The sequence below is a fragment of the Oryctolagus cuniculus genome, chromosome 11 (genome assembly GCF_964237555.1).
Source record: "Oryctolagus cuniculus chromosome 11, mOryCun1.1, whole genome shotgun sequence".
NCBI lineage: Eukaryota > Metazoa > Chordata > Mammalia > Lagomorpha > Leporidae > Oryctolagus > Oryctolagus cuniculus.
In genome coordinates this window covers 98,652,149-98,671,456 of record NC_091442.1, presented here as the reverse complement: position 1 = coordinate 98,671,456, position 19,308 = coordinate 98,652,149, and the positions used below count along the sequence as shown (strand labels likewise).

General features: G+C 49.5%; 1 protein-coding gene across 6 annotated transcripts in view; it reads left to right on the top strand.

Annotated features, from left to right (window-relative positions):
- The first annotated feature begins 702 nt into the window (after nt 1–702).
- The window catches only part of NTN4 (netrin 4), a 130,378-nt gene continuing 111,772 nt past the window's right edge, over nt 703–19,308 (top strand). The window contains exons 1-3 of one of the 6 annotated variants that reach the window (XM_070052724.1): nt 841–1,076; nt 1,266–1,330; nt 4,811–5,340. In XM_070052724.1, the coding sequence (XP_069908825.1) occupies nt 976–1,076; nt 1,266–1,330; nt 4,811–5,340 (696 nt within the window). In that variant the 5' untranslated portion in view covers nt 841–975. Of the gene's footprint in view, nt 1,077–1,265; nt 1,331–1,517; nt 2,164–2,348; nt 2,656–3,460; nt 3,537–4,810; nt 5,341–19,308 lie in introns of those variants that run through there. The other 5 variants (XM_051845776.2, XM_051845777.2, XM_002711209.5 and 2 more) reach the window with 5 other exon arrangements.

Here is a 19,308-nt window from a genome sequence, read left to right as displayed (position 1 = left end):
ATGGTTTGCATAGACTCAGTATAAAAGAGCGCGCTCCCATTAAGGAGCTCACTGTCTTAGTAAAGGAAATAAGAACCGGTTATTGAGCAATCAGGTAGGTATTTTATTAGTGAAGGATTGGTGCAAATAATAAATGCTTTCGAAATTTTTAATGAGAAATCGAATATTTCTGCTTAAATACAAGTGGACTCAGAAGTTAATAACCAATGTACATTTTCTTTTTTTAATTTTTCCAGCCATTAGGTTAATATTTATGTTAAGAACCTTTGGCTGCTATAATTGTCTCTCATTCTTCGGATAAAAAGAATTACTGGAGAGGTGTTTGGGTGATTTCATTAGGGGCATATCTACAGGATTTGGAAAACCCAAAGGGTTTGTTTTCTAAAGCGGAAGATATTAAACAAATTGCTTATCTTTCTCCACTTCCAGAGTTCTAATGTCTCCCAAATGGGTCGTGGGGACCGCACCCTGTTGCTCCTGGGACACACCAAACTTCTTACATGCTCCCAGCTGCGTCAGTACTAAGAGTGTCTCACCCGTGCCCCAAAGCTCGAGTTGGATCTGTAAAGCAGTTAACTTCCTGGAAATAGTCAGAGGCACAAACCCAGTGCTGCACCACCACACCACTCTCCACCCAACTTTTGCCAGTTTGCCAGGACGTGTACCTAAGAACCGTGTTGTCGAAGCACTTGCAAAAGTCCCAGGCTCAAGTGCTATTTAATCTCCTTCCATAATCAGGAGCCCTGAGCACTCCTGTCTACAGTTAGCTGCTTGTGGTTGCTACAAAATTGTTCCCCAGGAGTTATTTCATAACATGACTGTTCCAGAGCGCAACAGAACTCTACGCAACGAGGACGCAGGAGGGACCAGGCTGCCTCCGGACCAGGATGTACCGACGCTGCCCACTGGCTTAAGCCTGTGTCCCAGCTCTTTGAGCAACTTGAGCTTGAATCAGGGAACATCTTTTGCAGCGAAATGGGTGCGCCCTCAGGTCCTGAGGGCAGTGACTCTTTTGTTGACTTGCGGCTCCCGCCCCCTCCCCCACGGCAGCAGAGCAGCTGCGACCGACCCCCAGGGTAGGCGCGCTCCTAGGAGCTAGGACCCCGGTCTGGGTTGGGGGCTCCGTCCAGGGCCTGGGGACCCTGGGGAGAAGGGCGGCGGGCGGCGGAGAGAGGGCTGGTTTTGCTGGGGGGTGGGGGTAGGGGTGGCGGTAGGGGGTGGGGGGTGTGGGAAGTAGGCGCTAGCCTGTTTCGCGGTTTTTTAAGCCCCTTGGCAAGCCCTGACCTGATCAAGAGGGAGTCAACTGCTCTCTGGAATGTTCCGGGAGAAGGTGGGAGCCTGCTTCCCAGGGGAGGCCTGTGGGTGCTGGGAAGGGGGGGCTCCGGCGGGTCACGCCGGGAGATGCAGGGTGCGCGCTGGGAGGGGCGCGCGGGGCCGCGGCGGGCGGAGCGCTTAGCGCGGCGGCGGGGGCGGCCGACCCGGCCGCGGGGGACCCCTCCCCGGGGCGGCGGCGGCGGCGGCGACCCGGCCGCGAGGGCTGCACCGCCCGGGCTGTCAAGCGCGGGGGGCGGGCGGGAGGAAGGGGTGGAGGTGCGAGGGGAGGAGGGCTGGCACCGGAGCGCCGCGGTGTCGGTGCAATAAAAATGCATCCCATGGAACTGCCCGTGGAGAAGGACGGGACCAGGACGCGGCGGCCAGAGGAGGTGGTGAAGGCGGAGGAGGACGCCCGGGAGGCGGCGGCGGCGGCGGCGGCCGGGAAGTGAAAGGTCTCGGAAAGTTCAGCAGCGGCTGCGGGCGGCGAGCCCCGGGTGAGCGGCGCAGGAGCCCGCAGGACCCGCTCCGCAGGGGCAGCGCGGCCAGGCCGGCTATGGTCCCGGGGCTCTCGCCGCCCCCGAGGTGTCCGGGCCCCGCCAGGCCGGTGCGCGAGGGTCACCCCGCCGCCCCGCGCGGCCCCGGCCCGCGGCCCCGCGCCGTCGGCGCCCGCTGACCGAGCCCCGGCGCCCCCAGGAGCGGAAGAAATCCGGAGCCGCAGCTCCTCCCGCGGACCTGCCGGCGCTTCGCCCCGCAGCCGAGAGGTCCCGGCTCCCCGCACCCGCCCGGCCCGGCTCCCCCCGGCCATGGGGAGCTGCGCGCAGCGGCTGCTGCTGCTCTGGGTGGCGGCAGGTGGGTGGTGACGCGGCCGGGCCCCCACCCCCTTCCCTCGCTCCCTCAGTTTCTGCGCTCGGGACTCGGGGTGCCCGGGAGACCGGGCTGGGAACACGGAGCTGGGCTCCCGGGGATGGGATGAGTGGCCATGTTCCGCCTCCTTTCCGCGGGGCTCCGCACTTTCAAATCCTTTTTTTTTCCCCCAACTGAGATACACTTGTCCCCGGATCACCCGATATCCTGGGTGCGCCCCACCGGAGACGTGGCGACTAGAGTTTCTTTCTCGGTTTGGCTGTTTCAAAAAAACAAAAACAAAAAACAAAAAAACAACTGCCTTCCCACTTTGTGAGGGAACAAAGGACCCAGCTCGCCATCCCCCAGCTCCTGATGGCCTGAGCAATGAGGAGGAGCGGTGGCCCGGCGACCCTGGGGGCGCTTGGGCCGGGGTCGGTCCCTCGGGTCCAGCGGTCGCCAGCAGCCTCGACTTCATGCTGGGCACTAGGGGACCAGGTAGGGACACCTGGGGCGCGGGTAAGCGCCCTTTCCCCTGGGCAGCGGCTGGGTCGCAGAGGGACCCCGGGCTGGAACGGTAGGTGGTGGCCCCCCTGGGTGTGCACGGAGCTGCCCGGCCCCAGGGAACCGGTACCCCGGCCGAGGCTCTGCGGGAGGTCGGGGGCGGGTCTGCTCCGGTAACTGGACGACCAGCAGAGGCGTCGCCAGATGCCCTCTCCTTACCACTCCCTCCTGTCTGTTAGGTCACCCATTCCCAGCTCGATGCTTCTTAACTCTCCCTCCCTCCCACGGGTCACCTGGTTTCCAGGTGGGCGTCAGTGCAGCTCTGTGGGGGAGGGGCAAGAAAGTGAGGACGCTGCAGCGCCAGGTCTTTGCTAGGAACCTGCTTCCTGCTGAAAGGGAAAGGGGGGGCGAGAGGGGCACGTGGTGGGTGGGGGGCCTCCTCACTCACATCCCTTCCTCTGGCTTCTACCCCTGAGCCCCCAGAGCCGCCAGTACCCAGCCTTTAGGGTCTGCCTTCCAAAGCAGCCAGTCACAGGAGCATTCATTCGGGATCTCTAAGTGTTTCTCTAGACTTAGTAGTTTAGGGACATTTTAAAAATTAGTCAGTACTTCTCCTCCGCCCACCCCCCCTCCCGCGCAGGAGCTCTTCAAACCAGGATTTCACTTTAATGCTTCCTGCTTCTGCACCCCGTGTGCCCTTCTCCGTGCTCCCCCAACCAAAAAGTGAACCTGAACAAGCCTTTCCCTTTTCAAACTGCATTATGGCCAAAACAGGCAAGCAGTCAAGAGATTGTAAGCAAATAGCACAAGGCCAGTGTTTCCGATCCAAAATACCAGCACAGGCAGTATATGATCTTCCCCGAAATGCTTTACAGGTGAGTCATAGCCCGCTGTGTATTTGTGTGATTCCGGCCACAAGCAACTGTTGCCCCAGCGAACAGGACAAATGCATTTCTGCACTCCCTTCACCTGCCATTTAAGAAACAATGCTTAAAGTAACCCTTCCCTTCGGTGGCAAGACTGTGGGGCTGGTGACTGTCAGTGCGCAAACCCTCTCCATTTCAGCAGGAGCTGTCATTTAGCTTCCTCTGACATCGCGGGGATAACAACTCAGAGCTGTTACCTCTTCAACAGAAACGTCCAATTAGCCAGAATTGGGGGAGGGGACAGGGGCGAGTCCCTCTTCCTTCTTTCCTCTCTGTTTTAACTGTAAAAACAGAATTTTGTATAAGGGATTCATAATGCAAGCAAAAGCCAGTGAAAGGATGGCACTATGTGGTCAGCATGTTAAGAAGTGGCTGCTGCTTGTCCTGTGAAGTCATTTTGAAATGTTGAGGTCTGTTGAAGAAGGTGTTTCAGTTCACAGGTGCTCAGAGCAGCTGCCAGCCTCTAAGTGTTCTGTTAAGCAAACAGGTGACTACTGTAAAACCTGTCATAGGTGGGAGCACTCAAGAGGCAGAGAGCAAGTAAAATCAGCTTTCTATCTTTTGGCAGTTTAGAGAGGGTTTTTTTTTTTATTCCATGATTATATATACTTACTATTAGAAATGGATATTGCGTGTTTGAGATCCAGCCATTTCTAGAATTGCTTCCTTCAGTGAGGTTCTGTTGTGTTTTATTTATTTATGGTCTCATACTGTCTTTCCTAGGGAATTAATCCCTTCCTTGGCTTAAAAATAGAAAGAAAATGGAATTGTACATTTCCTCCTTAATGCAGTCTCATAATGCGAAGGTCCCAGATTAGAATCGGAAGGCTGAATCAGGTGATCTGACTTCGGGATGAGGTGGTGACTTGGGAAAACAGTTACGTTTCAAATACCGAGCATGTCTGGGAAGAAGAGTACGTGATGAGCTTTAGGCAATATCCCTCACCTGGTGTCTGCACTGTCCCTGCTCACCTCTACCTGAAGTCATTTTCTCCTATGCGACTTTCACACCAGAGTGTAGCGATCACGCACAGGCACGCTTGCCTACACAGACACCCTCTGCGTGCAGAACCACGTTCACGAGCAAATAACTGGGTGGGAGTTCTCCTTTCCTGAAAATCTCAAGCTCTTTGGAGATGCCTTGACAACCCTAGGTGGGCTGGGTCGAGGCAAGAGCTGTCCAGATGGCTTTCTGTGGCTAACACAGGCTTTCCCTCCCTTAGGACTGAGTGGAGTAGCCAGAGTGAGCTCCCGCTGTGAAAAAGCCTGCAACCCTCGGATGGGAAACTTGGCTTTGGGGAGAAAACTCTGGTCCGACACCACCTGTGGCCAGAACGCCACCGAACTGTACTGCTTCTACAGTGAGAACGCCGATCTCACTTGTCGGCCGCCCAAATGTGACAAGTGCAATGCTGCCCACCCTCACCTGGCTCACCTGCCGTCGGCCATGGCAGACTCGTCCTTCCGGTTTCCACGCACGTGGTGGCAGTCGGCGGAGGATGTGCACAGGGAAAAGATCCAGCTGGACCTGGAGGCTGAATTCTACTTCACACACCTGATTATGGTGTTCAAGTCCCCCCGGCCAGCAGCCATGGTGCTGGATCGGTCCCAGGACTTTGGGAAGACCTGGAAGCCTTACAAATACTTTGCAACCAACTGCTCGGCTACATTTGGCCTGGAAGATGATGTGGTCAAGAAGGGAGCTCTCTGCACTTCTAGATACTCCAGCCCTTTCCCGTGCACTGGAGGAGAGGTAAGGGCACCTGTTTCCCTCTGCACTGTAAGTAAGGCAGAAAAATGTGACCAGCCCACATTTTTTTTTTTTTTTTAGAAAAAAGAAGCATGAAGCTATACTTGTAGCAACATGAATGAAATTAGAATTTTTCATGAGCTTTATTTGTCATAAATTATCTCTCACGTGGATGTGGAGTCATTTTGGAACAGACTGCCCATTGGCTGGGATGTTTAAGTCTAACCGCTGAGATTCTACATGTTTGCATTTTAAGAACTGAGTAGCCACCCATCTGTACTGCACTGAGAGGTTTAAAATGCTCCTGATGTCCCCAGTTAGCAGGACTTTTTTTTTTTTTTTTTTTTTTGACAGGCAGAGTGGACAGTGAGAGAGAGAGACAGAGAGAGAAAGGTCTTCCTTTGCCGTTGGTTCACCCTCCAATGGCCGCCGCTGCAGCCGGCGCACCGCGCTGATCCTGGCAGGAGCCAGGAGCCAGGTGCTTTTCCTGGTCTCCCATGGGGTGCAGGGCCCAAGCACCTGGGCCATCCTCCACTGCACTCCCTGGCCATAGCAGAGAGCTGGCCTGGAAGAGGGGCAACCGGGACAGAATCCGGCACCCCAACCGGGACTAGAACCCGGTGTGCCGGCGCCGCAAGGTGGAGGATTAGCCTATTGAGCCACGGCGCCGGCTCTAGCAGGACTTCTTGTAGTGCTTCTAAAGCGGGAGAGTTACCAAGCCCGCCCGTTCCCGGAGCCCGTGCCGGCATCTTCCTGATACAGTTCACGTAAATAGGAAGTAAACACAAAGCTCAGGGGAAACAAACGTCTGTCAGAGGATACTTTTGGATGACAGTGGGTTTTCCCTTTAAGATTCCAGGAGCACGTAGCACACAGATGAGGGTGGTTCCTTTTAGGCCAGCAGACAGCTCATTTGCAACTTAAGGGACTGAGGTCTGTCCTTCTGCAAAGCCACCTGCTCAGCTGCTGGTCCCCTGTCTGCATACAGCGTTTTCTCTCTGCTCCCCACGTGCCTCCCTCTAAGGGGGAAATGGGACTTTTCCAGCTTGACCTGGAGATGCCTACAAAGGTTTGCCCCGAGATATCTGAGACTCTTCAGAGAAAACCAGAGGCAAGCAGGTTAGGAGAATATAATACCTTCAATATGTAGGTTAAGAAAGGTTGATTAAAGGGGCTAGTGTTGTGGCACAGTGGGTTAAGCCACCACCTACAATACACAGTGCTGGCATCCCATATGGGAGCGCCAGTTGAAATCCCGGATGCTCTGCTTCTGATCTGGCTCCCTGTTCACGTACCTGGGAATGCAGCAGAAGATGGCCCAAGGACCCTGCCACCCACATGGGACATCCTGAGGGAGTCTCAGACTCCTGGCTTTGGCCTGGCCCAGCCCAGGGTTTGAGGAGTGAACTAATGGATGGAAGATGTCTCTCTCTCTCTCTCTCTGCCTTTCAAATAAATAAGTCTTTTTTTAAAAAAAAAAAAAAAAAGATATATTGATTTTTTTTTTTTTGACAGAGTGGACAGTGAGAGAGAGAGAGACAGAGAGAAAGGTCTTCCTTTTGCCGTTGGTTCACCCTCCAATGGCCGCCGCTGCCAGTGCGCTGCGGCCAGCGCACCGCGCTGATCCGATGGCAGGAGCCAGGCACTTATCCTGGTCTCCCATGGGGTGCAGGGCCCAAGCACTTGGACCATCCTCCACTGCACTCCCAGGCCATAGCAGAGAACTGTCCTGGAAGAGGGGCAACCGGGACAGAATCCGGCACCCCGACCGGGGCTAGAACCCAGTGTGCCGGTGCCGCAAGGTGGAGGATTAGCCTAGTGAGCCGCGGCACCGGCCGATATATTGATTTTTAAAAATGAAAAAGAGTATAGTCTTTCACACTTTGCTACATGTCATGGACCTACAGAATAGCTAAGTGGTTCTCATCTAAGAGTGATCCCCCTCGGGACAGCGGGACATGTGACAATGCCCAGAGACGCAGTGGCAAGGTTGGTTTGGGAACTTCTTCCCTCTGCTCCTGCAGACACGGGGACTCTCAGTGCACCGTGCTGTTCCTTCGGTGTGCACCCTGAGGAGACCCCCCAAGGATGGTGCTGCTGGCGCCAGAGGCGTGCAGGCTGTGGCACGGCAGCTGGTCGCCTTCCTGCCATGAGCCTGTTTGCACCCGGTCCTAATAGAGCTGTGCACAGATGCCAGGACAGGAAAGCAGCAGAGAAGTGAACATTCATTGTTTGTGTTGAAAACAAGTGAATGGCTTGAACTCTCAAATTGCTTTGGAATTGATCCCCTGGCACCTATCAGCTCCCAGCATCTCAGTGGCCCTGGGCCTTGTGTATCTATGAAGTAACAAAACAAAACAAAAAACCCAAAAAACAAAAACAAAACAGTTTTGGTAATAAGATGGCAGGCAAGCTTCCTGAACAGATATCATGCCGAATTTATTACAGTGCTCTGCCATTACTTACAGATGGCTAAAGTAACATTTATCTAACATGTAGTGGAAGCAAAATCTGCCTTCTTTAAATCCAGGCCACTCAGCGTCATCGATGCTTACATCATTCCAAGCACATAGAGACTAAAGTTCACCTGAGTGATTTCAGTGTACAGATACCTTTCATATCCAATCTGGGAACATTTTTAATTGTAGTTGTTGGCTCAGTAGACTTATATTTTAATAGCATTTTAAAGGATAGCTTTCTTTTTAAAATTGGTTAATTAATTGTATTTGCTTGAAATACAGAGACTTGCAGGGAGACCGATGGACAGGTGGAGATCCCACTCCTGCTATTCTGTCCTTAAACTCCCTCAACAGCCACAGTAGGGCCAGGCCAAAGCCAGGAGCCAGGAACTCAGTCCAGGTCTCCCACACTGGGGGCAGGGACTCAACTACTTGAGCCATCACCCCTGCCTCCCAGGACGCACAGCAGCAGGAAGTTGGAATTGGGTGTGGAGCTGGGACTTCAGCCCAGGCACTCAGACTTAACCACTGTGCAAAATGCCCACCTTGTTTTATTTATCGATTTATTTATTTATTTTAAACTTTATTTATCTATTTGGAAGTCAGAGTTATGGGGCTGGAGGAGACATAGAGATCTTCCTTCCACTGGTTTACTCCCCCACTGGCTGCAATGGCTAAGGTTGAGCCAGGCAAAGCCAGGAGCTTCCTCTGGGTCTTCCCATGCAGGCGCAGGGTCCCAAGCACTCATGCCATCTTCCACTGCTTTCCCAGGCACATTAGCAGGGAGCTGGATTAGAAGTGGAGCAGCTGAGACTGGAACTAGTGCCCATATGGGATGCCAGGGTAGCAGGCACCTGTTTTACCTGCTACACCACAATGCCACCCCCTACCTAGTTTTAATAACATTAAAAATGTCAAGTGTGACCTACATCTCTCTAGGGCATCGTTTGCAGGTATACATGAAGACACTGTATATGGAATTCCTTCTCTTCAGAGGACAGGGTTAGGGACTGATCTTTCCTCCAGAGTCAGAGAGCAGAAGAGAGCCTTCCCCTGAGATAAGGAGCACAGGAAGCCGCCCTGGACATGATGATGTCCTGCCTCGCCTCTGCCACTTTGGAATATAAATTAATGCTGAGCTACAGCTTACTTTTGTGGTGACAATTTCATGTCATCAGTTTCCATCTCTGGAAATCGAGTGCTCAGAAAAATAAGCCCCGAGCCCCTTTGGCTCTTGTTTCAAATAAGAAGTCTCAAATTCCATTTATTGCTCATTTATAATGGTATATACTTGTCTCTTCCTCCATCCTGAAGTTCTAACTTCTCTAGATATTATCCCACTACTCAGGCTAACATAAATATAGTGGTTCTCCAAAGTCCATGCAAAAATACTGCACTGGGCTTTGACCTCCTGTAGCTTCATGTCTAAGGAATCCAACACCCCTAATGAGTTAAAGGTATTTGCCTTCTGAAGGAAGTCTTTAAAGACACAGGTTCAGAAATTCACCCAGAACACCACCTTTAAAAAAGCCTATTTATTTCATTTTATGTATTTAAAAGCCAGAACGACATTGCTGAACCCCTGGTTTACTCCACAGTCAAGACCTCCCCAGTGGGTGACAGGGACCCAGGTGCTTCTGTCATCACCTGCTGGGACTCCTGCATAGTCCCTCTGATATGGGTTACAGGTGTCCCAAGTGGCAGCCTACCCTCTACACCAAAGACCCGACTCCCCCACCCCAAGTAGACTACTTCTTAAGTCAAAGTTAGGCCTGTGGTACAGAAACTTCCTAACCTGGCCAGCAGTTTTAAAGTAGGGGCTATGACGACATCCTAAGATGTGTCTCCTTCCCAGGAGGTGAGAGTGAGGCTCTGATTCAAGTGCTGTGTCAGCAACCTGTAGCTCATTAGGTGACAGAGCTAGGGCTGGGTCACAGGTGTCCTGAGCTTGTGTCTAGTATTTGTCCCATCAAATGCTCTTCTCCCTGTTACTAACTCCCATGCACTACTGGCAGACAGGAGATTCTAGGAGTAAAGGTTTCAGTGGTGCAGTTAAGCTGGTCTGTTCCCTAGGGCTCTGACAGAATACCAGGGATAGGGTCATCTAGAAAGAATGGAGGACGTGTACTGGGCTCACAGTTCTGGAGCCTGGGAAGGTCAAGAGCGTGGTGCCAACACCTGCCCAGCGTCTGGAGCAGGCTTTCCTGCCACAGCATCACGCCGTGGAGGGCAGCCCATGGCCAGCAGAGCAGGCACGATACAGCTCATGGGTTTATCTAAGTTCCACATTTATAAATAACAAATATTCTTAGTCTGGCTCCTGTATCCCCAAGTGAGACAATGTGATGTTCCCAGAAAATGATTTGGCCACAGGAACCTGTGTTTTCTAGAACTCTGGTTATTATCTTTCAGGACCCACCAGGTGCACAGAGCCCAGTGTGGGAAATTCTGGGTGAAGGAATCAGGTGCTTCCAAAACTCTGGAGCAAAGCGGACGGGCCTAGGGCTGGGTGTGGTTTGATATCAAGACTCTGTCAACAGGGGGCTTAGTCTCCTGTTTAAATGGAGCAGGAGATAATAATAGCCTTGAAGTGAAAGATGATGGCTTAATTAAGCTTTTCAGGATACAAACAAGTACCTCAGATCACCTCTGGGCACACAGATCACAAGGAAGTGGGGAGATACATCAAGCCACTTTAGGTTCCACAAAGGCCACATGGAGCTCAGGTTCTGATGATTGTGTTTAGAAAACAACATCTGTTCTGGTGACCCAAAAGCAATTCAACGACGATGTCATCGTCTCATTAGAAGCATCATTTGCTCCCTGCTCAATGAACTCACCGTCCAAAGGGCTCTATTCAAATTGGATAACAACTCCTCAAACCACATGCATTCTGTCTTCTCCAGGGCCTTACGCATAAACAGATTTAAAAGGACAGTAAAGTCACAGGCAGCAGTACAGAGGAGCCATGAACACAGGAATAAGTGGGTCCCAAAGTAATCCTTGAGTAGATAAGGGTTGTGGAAGAGGGTGAGGCTTGCGGTGGCCCTGCATCCCTAGCATTTGGCACGCAGCGTTCATCATGGTGGGCAGTCCGTAAACATTTAACAGAATGAGCGGATGGATGGATGGGTGGGTGGATGATATGACAAGCAGGGATGGAGAAGGACGGCCTCTTTAAATGACACGGAAAGAGACATGGATAATCCTTGGGCAGGGGAGGAGATTCAGAAATCCTTGTTACCACGGAGAAGCTGAGTTGCTGATAATAGAGACAAGTTATGGTGTAGAAAGGACAATTAATAAAGAGTCTTAAATAATGTTTATTCACCCATTTTTTCAAATAAACTTCAAGCTACCCTGTATCAGATCCTAACCCAGGTACTGGGGACATATCTGTGAACTAAATCCCCAGGGCTGGCATTGTAGCATAGCAGGTAAAGCTGCCACCTGTGATACTGACAGTATGGGTGCTGGTTCATGTCCTGGCTGCTCTGCTCCCAATGCAGCTCTCTGCTGATGCCTTGGGAAATCAGCAGAAGATGGCTCAGATGATTGGGCCCCTGCCACCACATTGGAGACCTAAAGGAAGCGGGCCGGCGCCGTGGCTCACCTGGTTAATCCTCCGCTTGTGGCGCTAGCATCCCATATGGGTGCCAGGTTCTAGTCCTGGTTGCTCGTCTTCCAGTCCAGCTCTCTGCTGTGGCCTGGGAGGGCAATGGAGGATGGCCCAAGTACTTGAGCCCCTGCACCCGCATGGTTGACCAGGAGGAAGCACCTGGCTCTTGGCTTCAACCTGGCCTACCACGGGCCATTGTGGCCACATGGGGAATGAACGAGTAAGTGTAAGATTCTCTCTCTCTCTCTCTCTCTATCTATCTCTCTATCTCTCTATCTATCCCTGTCTCTATCCCTTTCCTTCTCTCTGGGAAACTTTCCATTTCAAATAAATAAATGAATCATAAAAGAACCCCAGTCCACTTGAAAGTTAGGTTCCAATGTGGGGGGCATGCAAATAGAGAACAAATAAATAAAATATGCCAGGTGTCAGAGTGAGGTGAATACTACAGAGGAAATAAAACAGCAGGGGATGGGGCATGCAGACAGGGGAGGATGTGGTATTTAAAAAACAGATCCGAAGGATCAGAGTTTGAAGGGATGGACAGTGACAAGGACTTTGAGTTCCTGGCAAGTTTTCCCGAGTGAACTATATCTATAATTAAGGGTCACAGTTCTTTCAACCTGTAGATATGGGAAAATGAAGTTGGATATTAATTAATATGACACATGGTGATAAAAATCTCTCTTGCTAATGATTCTTCCAATGAGAGCATTTGGAAAGGAATCTAAATATCATCAATGGGAAAGAATATTACTCATGAGTAACGTGAACCATGAAGAGAGTTTAAATGACTTGTCTGCAATTACTCAGCTGAAATCTGTGTTTCCTGACTTCTAGCCCTGTGCTATTTCCACTAGCTGAACCAAGGTGAATTGCGTTGTGTCAAGTCGGATAGTGTGAAAGACACAATATTACATGCTCCTTTCCTTCAGGGTCCTTACAACCTACTGGGCAAGAGAGTAAGTGTGGTAATTTGTGGACTGATTCATTAGGTAACACGAGATAGTGTATGATTAATGTGCCATACGTTGTGTAGCTAAGAAGTCTTTCAAGATCCGTGTATTTGTTTGTCTTTTCTGGCTAGTAAGATTGTGTTTCAGTACTTTGTGATAAAGTCAGTATTGCACAAGTGTTCAGGAAATGATGAATTACCACATTATGTTTTTAGCAGGTGTTTACATTTATAGTTTATTAAGCAAAAGCGGTATTTGGGATTTTTAACTGAAAAGGTGAAGCAAAGTAATTTCTGAGTGCAAATCCTTTCTAAAAAATTCTCTTTGATGAACCACTTCAGGTAGTGAGACCTGCTCATGCCTATTTCTGCAGTTAGCAGTAGTCATGAGGGCAATTAACAGCTCTTGCAGTCTTCCCACGGGACAGGCACTCTGCGAAGTGCATTGCATCTCTTATTGTCTCAAGAACCTCATTAGCTAGGAACCAATCCATTGTACAGACACAGAAACTGAGACTCAGACTAAGTAATGTGATCCGAGTTAAACAAATAATGAGCTGACCTATGCCACAGTTGGGATTATTAGCTTGCTTTGGCATTACTTATACAATGAGGTTTTATTATAATTCAAGAATTTTGAAATGTAAAACTAAATTGTATTAGTGATTACTAGGTATTATATACAACTTTTAGTTTGATAATTTATAATATGGCTTTATGCATTTTGCATAATAAAATGCACAGTTTTTTTTTTTTTTAAAGATTTATTTTACTTATTTTAAAGGTAGAGAGAGAAGGAAGAGGAGAGAGATTTTCCATCCACTGGTTCACTCCCTAAATGGCCACAATAGCTGGGGCTGGGCCAGGCCGAAGCCAGGAGCTTCTTCCTGGTCTTCCACATGAGTGCAAGGGCCCAGGAACGTGGGCCATCCTCCACTGCTTTCCCAGGCACATTAGCAGGGAGCTGGATCAGAAGTGGAGCAGCTGGGACATGAACCTGCGCCTATATGGGATGCTGGCATTGCAGACAGCGGCTTAATTCGCTTTGCCACAACACTGGTCCCGTCAGTTTTTACATTAGATAGAAAAAACCATCTGTACTAAGAGAAGACTCTTAATCATGTCACCAGGATCATTTAAAATAAGTGACATGGGCGGGGGAGGGGTACAGTTTCAGGCATTGTGACACTGATTGGGCTGCCTGTGTTCCATATCAGAGTACCTGGGTTGAAGTCCCACCTCTGCTTCCAGTCCACCTTCCATCTGGAAGATGGCAGATGCTGGTGCAAGTGCGTGGTCCCTAGCACCCATGTGGGAAACGGATGGAGTTCCTGGCTCCTGGCTTCAGCCTTGCTCAGCCCTATCTGGGGAGTGAAACAGCAGATGGAAAATCTCTGTCTTTCCCTCTCTGTCACTCTGCCTTTCCAAGAAATAAAGAAAAGTATTTTAAAAAGTGTTAAAAAGTAAGCAGTATGGGAATAAGTATCATAGTCTTTTAATACTATGAAGCATACTTTAAAAATAGTTATTTATTTTCATTTTATTTGTAAGAGAGAGAGGAAAGGAGGGAGGGAGGGAGGGAGTAGAGACATCTTTCAACTACTGGATCACTCCTCAAATAACCATAACAGCCAGGGCTGGACAGGCCAAAGACAAGAGCCAGGAACTCTACTTGGGTCTCCCACCTGGATGGCAGGGTCCCAAGTTCATGAGCCATCACCTGTAGCAAGAAGCTGAGTTGGAAGTAGAGGTGGGACTTGAACCAGGCACTCCTGTGTGGGATGCAAGTGACCCAAGTGGTGATTATAGCTGCAGCAAACACCAGCCCCAAATTTAGGAAACTTTTTATTGCCTTGTTTTGGGTGGGGGTGTCGGGACAGTAATACTTATGTAGCTGTTAATTGCTTCAAGTATCACCCGATGTATTAATGTTTCACCTTGAGTCATATTCTAGCTATAATTATGTGGGATTTACTTAAAAATAAAATATTATGACTATTTATAGGAGTAATTTGATTATATACACAAAGGACTCCTCCCATCTTTTAGGGGTGGAATTAGAGATACATGACAGTATATTTCCTCAAAATGCCTTTAGTTTAAGGAAAACTACAGAGGAATGAGCAATTAAAATTATTATCAAGGCCGGTGCCGCGGCTCACTAGGCTAATCCTCCAACTTGCGGCGCTGGCACACTGGGTTCTAGTCCCAGTCAGGGCGCCAGATTCTGTCCCAGTTGCCCTCTTCCAGGCCAGCTCTCTGCTGTGGCCCGGGAGTACAGTGGAGGATGGCCCAAGTTCTTGGGCCCTGCACCCCATGGGAGACCAGGAGAAGTACCTAGCTCCTGCCATCGGATCAGCGCGGTGCGCTGGCCGCAGCGTGCCGGCTGCGGCGGCCATTGGAGGGTGAACCAACGGCAAAGGAAGACCTTTCTCTCTGTCTCTCTCTCTCACTGTCCACTCTGCCTGTCCAAAAAAAAAAAATATATATATATATATATATATTATCAAAAGGTACATGAGAACAAGAACAAATCCAGCTATTAATCAGCAAACATTGGTTGATTTCAGAGGGTAAGTTTTGCCTGTAAAAATAATATCCTTTCTGGCTATTAAAAAAGCCTGTTTGCTTTGCATTTGTTTACTTTGATGGTTTAACTTTGCCAGTCTTTGGTTAAACTATTCTGGACACTGGGAAATAAGACTGTATAATGTTGACTAGTAATAACTGAAAAATGAAGGCCTGCCAATAGAGAAGAGATGAAGGGCAGTCTGAGCTTACAAGGTGGCTCCAAGGAGTGGAGAACCCCAGAGACCAGGATTCGAGTGTTGGGGGCTGGGGCCTCTGGAAGATGAGCAGGATGAATTGGGCTGCTGATCAGTAATCGGAAGTGTCTGAAATCCAATGAGCATGGTCCCTCCCCTGTGCTCTCTGCCCCATGCACTGTTGCATCACATCCTAATCTCATCTCCTATTCATTTACTCCTTGAGGAGGAAGAGTGTCCTTTCTATTGTTGCATTAGCTCTGTGGCTCCCAGCTACCCAACCTCTGCACCCAACATAGATCCCTGCAAGGCCTAAGTGACCAAAATGTATTTGTTGAACTGAATTACATGACAGTAACTATAAAATAACACTGTTTATTAACTGTGTTGGATATTATACAAATACTAAATACTGATACTTTCAAAGTCATGGTTCATTCATTCTTTCTGTAAATATTTATCAACTCTCTCCTCTGTGCCAGGAATTGAGGATACAAAGCAAAAAGTCAAAGTTTCCCACCCTTGAGTTCATAGTCAGTTTGGATCATGTCATTCTCAGCTTATTTGTAAAGCCATTCGTTTTTACTCTGAGTGATCTGGTAAGATTCTGGATTCTGGATCTGAGGGGTGATACAATTTAGTTTTAATATGGTCACTGTTACTTGTGTGTTAAGAAAAGACCAAAGAAGGAGGAAGGAGGGAGACCAGTTAGACTCCTGGTGCAATCATTCAAGCTAAATCTGATGGTGCTTACAGAGGGTAGAATTGGAAATGGTGAGAAATAACTGAATTCTGGGAGCCAATAATATGCTGGAGGTAGAGAGAGAGAGAGAGAGAGAGAGAGAGAGAGAGAGAGAGAGAGAAGTAAGGCTATTTTTAACCTGAGCACCTGCAAGAGTAGAAGAGCCACTTCCGAGGCGGAGGAGGCTCTGCAGGGAACAGACTTGGGGAGGAATACCAGGAGCTCATTTAAAAAAAAAAAAAAAGATGTAATTATTAATTTGAAAGGCAGAGTTACAGAGAGAGAGAGGTCTTCCATTCACTGGTTCACTCCCTAGATGGCCGCATGGCCGGAGCTGTGCCAGTCGGAAACTAGGAGCTTCTTCCAGGTCTTCCTCGTGGGTTCAAGAGCCCAGGGACTTGGGCCATCTTCCACTGCTTTCCCAGACCATAGCAGAACGCTGGATTGGAAGTGGAGCAGCGAGACTCGAACCGGCACCCATATGGGACTCTGGCACTGCAGGTGGCGTCTTTACCTGCTGCACCACCGCGCCAGCCCCAGGAGCTCATTTCAGACATTTAAGTGTGAGTTGCCTACTGCACATCTGAGCAGAGAGACTGAGGAAGTGATAGAATCTGTTAGAGTTAGAGCGAGAGTTCAGAGACAAGGTCTGGACCAAATATATAAATTTGGGAATCATCAGTGTAGAGATGACATTTAAAGCTATGAAACTTGATGAGATCATCAGGGAGGGATGAGGGTGTGGATAGAAAAGAAGAAGGTCTGAGAACTGAGCCCAGGGGAGGACAAAACTTTGTCTGCTGACGCTGTCATTGCTGAACACACACTTTGGCAACCCCCAAGGAATATGCAAAAGCCAGTCTTGGTAATGTATGAGTGCAACTGTCACTTAATTCAGCAGCACCATGAAAGGAATACGGGTGAGTTACAGCAGCCATAATGGTCGGTGCCAATTCGGAAATCCTAAGTGAGAGGGAAGTCGGGAAGAGCAACTCCAGGCTTTTTGAGAGGTGGACTAGATCAGGCAGGGGGAAGGGACCACACTACTTGGACAGTAAGTGATGATGGGAAAGGGAGAGGGAGCAGCAGTTAGAACGCCCCACGGAAGGAGAAAGACCTGCAGAAATACCACTCTGAAAGGGAAATGCTGATTTTAGCCGATTTTAGGGAACTTCGGATTCTGAGGGCCTCATCTTCCATTTCGTCTCCACTTACCCAACTTTTCATCCTTTGCTGACTCAAAATTCTAGCTACAGGAGCAATTTCTTGGAATGCCCTTGGGCCACCACAGTATTGCAAACAGAGTGAAAATACAGTCTTGTACACTTTTTTTTTTTTTTTTTGGCATAGTCTGTTATGAAAGCTGATTTGCAGAATCAAAGTAGGGAAAAACCAAGGACGGGGAGCATCTACCTAAGGCAGGAGCTGGGTGGTGAATCCCATTTGGGTAAAAGTGTTTCCATTTTCACCATTTCAATTGGTATAAGGTATAGTGTTCTAATTAATGTTGAATATATTAATGTTTAATTGTTCTGTTAAGGAGGAGAAGAGAAAACCACCAGTTAGAGATCTTTGTAGAGTGTGCCAGCTTCTGCGCTGGGCCTTTTGTATGCATCTCCTCTCATCCCTAACACACAATTTCCTTTCCCGGATGGTTTCTCCTGCTAATGAACAAACAGGAGCAGCAGCCTCGTCCCAGGTCCTCCTTCCCTCCCTCCCCTCCCTCCCCTTCCTGCAAGTGGCAGAGGAAGCATCTCCCTGGGCACTTGATACTTCATAACCACAGTTCCTAAAATGGAAGATCATTATGAAAAATATTCAGATGCTTTCTTCATGACATCATGCTCATTTGGGCTGACATTGTGTCTTTTGGCTGCGACTGAAAAAGCCTTCTCTTTTAAAAATGGAGAAAGAAAACGTGCCCACCCTCTTGTACTGCTTAGTCTGTGTGAAGAATTTGTTGTGTGTGTGTGTGTGGTTTTTTGTTTTTTTTTTTTTTTTTCAGCCAACCTGATCCTTCTGGTCTGTGAGGTTTTTCCACCAATGCCTTTTGTAACTGATGCCCATCGTTCTCTCCCACTCTGGGTCCCAATAGCGAGCCTCCTGCCCACACCCCCACCTCCAGATAAAAGCTAAGAGAAATGGAGGACCCGTCAGACCAGTGCCAGCTCAGGAGAACCCGGCACCTCCCTCTCCAGGAGCCCACACCCCGCCTTGTGGTTGTTCCCCATCCCAGTGCACCCCAGGGGCTGCCAAACTCATCCTTAGTAGTGATAGCCTTCTTTTTTGATGCTTAACAACGTTCAGAAGGGGGCTCTTTTCTGAGGTGGGGCTGGGAGGGGGGAAAGGTACAGGGACCATGTGGTTTGCAAAAGCAAGTTTCATTTTCATCCCAAATGTAAAAAAAAAAAAAATTAAAAACACAAAAATCAAGAGACGGTCAACTGCCGCTTCCGACTCCTTTCCCATGGGCTCTGTCAGTTCCTGTTTGTTGCTTTTTTCTTTGTCCCGTTCACTGCTTTCCCCACAGCACCTGGTTATGTCACATTAGACTATCTGTTTCTCCTCTGGCTCCTGTTTATCTACAAAAACAGACTGAATCTTGGAAGCTTCCAGCAGTTCTCTCCACCCCATTGGCTCCTTGTGTTTCCCTAGATCAAGCCTGCTGTTCACCTTCTCGCCTCTTCATGCCGGCAGCTGCGCTCTCTTGGAGAGAGATGCCTGCGCTGATTTACATGTTTCTGTCTCAGCTTGGTCCTCAAACTTCCCTGGGAATCCTCCCTTCAGCTCCCTTTCGATCCTGCAGAGACGCCTTCAAAGCTCTCCTTTTCATAGGACCCCTCCTTAGACCCCCTGCTTGCTCTCAGCTAAAGAGTTCACCTTGAGACAGGGCTTTGGTCTCGCGGTTGAGACACCCACCCACATCCCACATCAGAGCGCCTGGATTTGAGTCCCGGCTCTGCTCCCGATTCCAGCTTCCTAGTAATGCACACCCTTGGAGGCAGCAGGTGATGGTTCAAGGAATTGGGTTCCTGCTACCAACTTGGGAAACCTAGGTTGCACTCCCAGGTCTGGTCCCAGCTCAGCCCCAGCCACTGTGAGTGTTCCGGGAGTGAACCAGCAGTTGGGGAACCACCTCCCACCCTGGTCTCTGTGCGTGGGTTTTGCTGCCTCTTATATCAATTAATAATTATGCAATTATGTAAAATACAGTTTTTAAAAGTAGTTTGTTGGGCCGGCGCCGCGGCTCACTAGGCTAATCCTCCACCTAGCGGCACCGGCATACCGGGTTCTAGTCCCAGTCAGGGTGCCAGATTCTGTCCCAGTTGCCCCTCTTCCAGGCCAGCTCTTTGCTGTGGCCCAGGAAGGCAGCGGAGGATGGCCCAAGTGCTTGGGCCCTGCACCCCATGGGAGACCAGGAGAAGCACCTT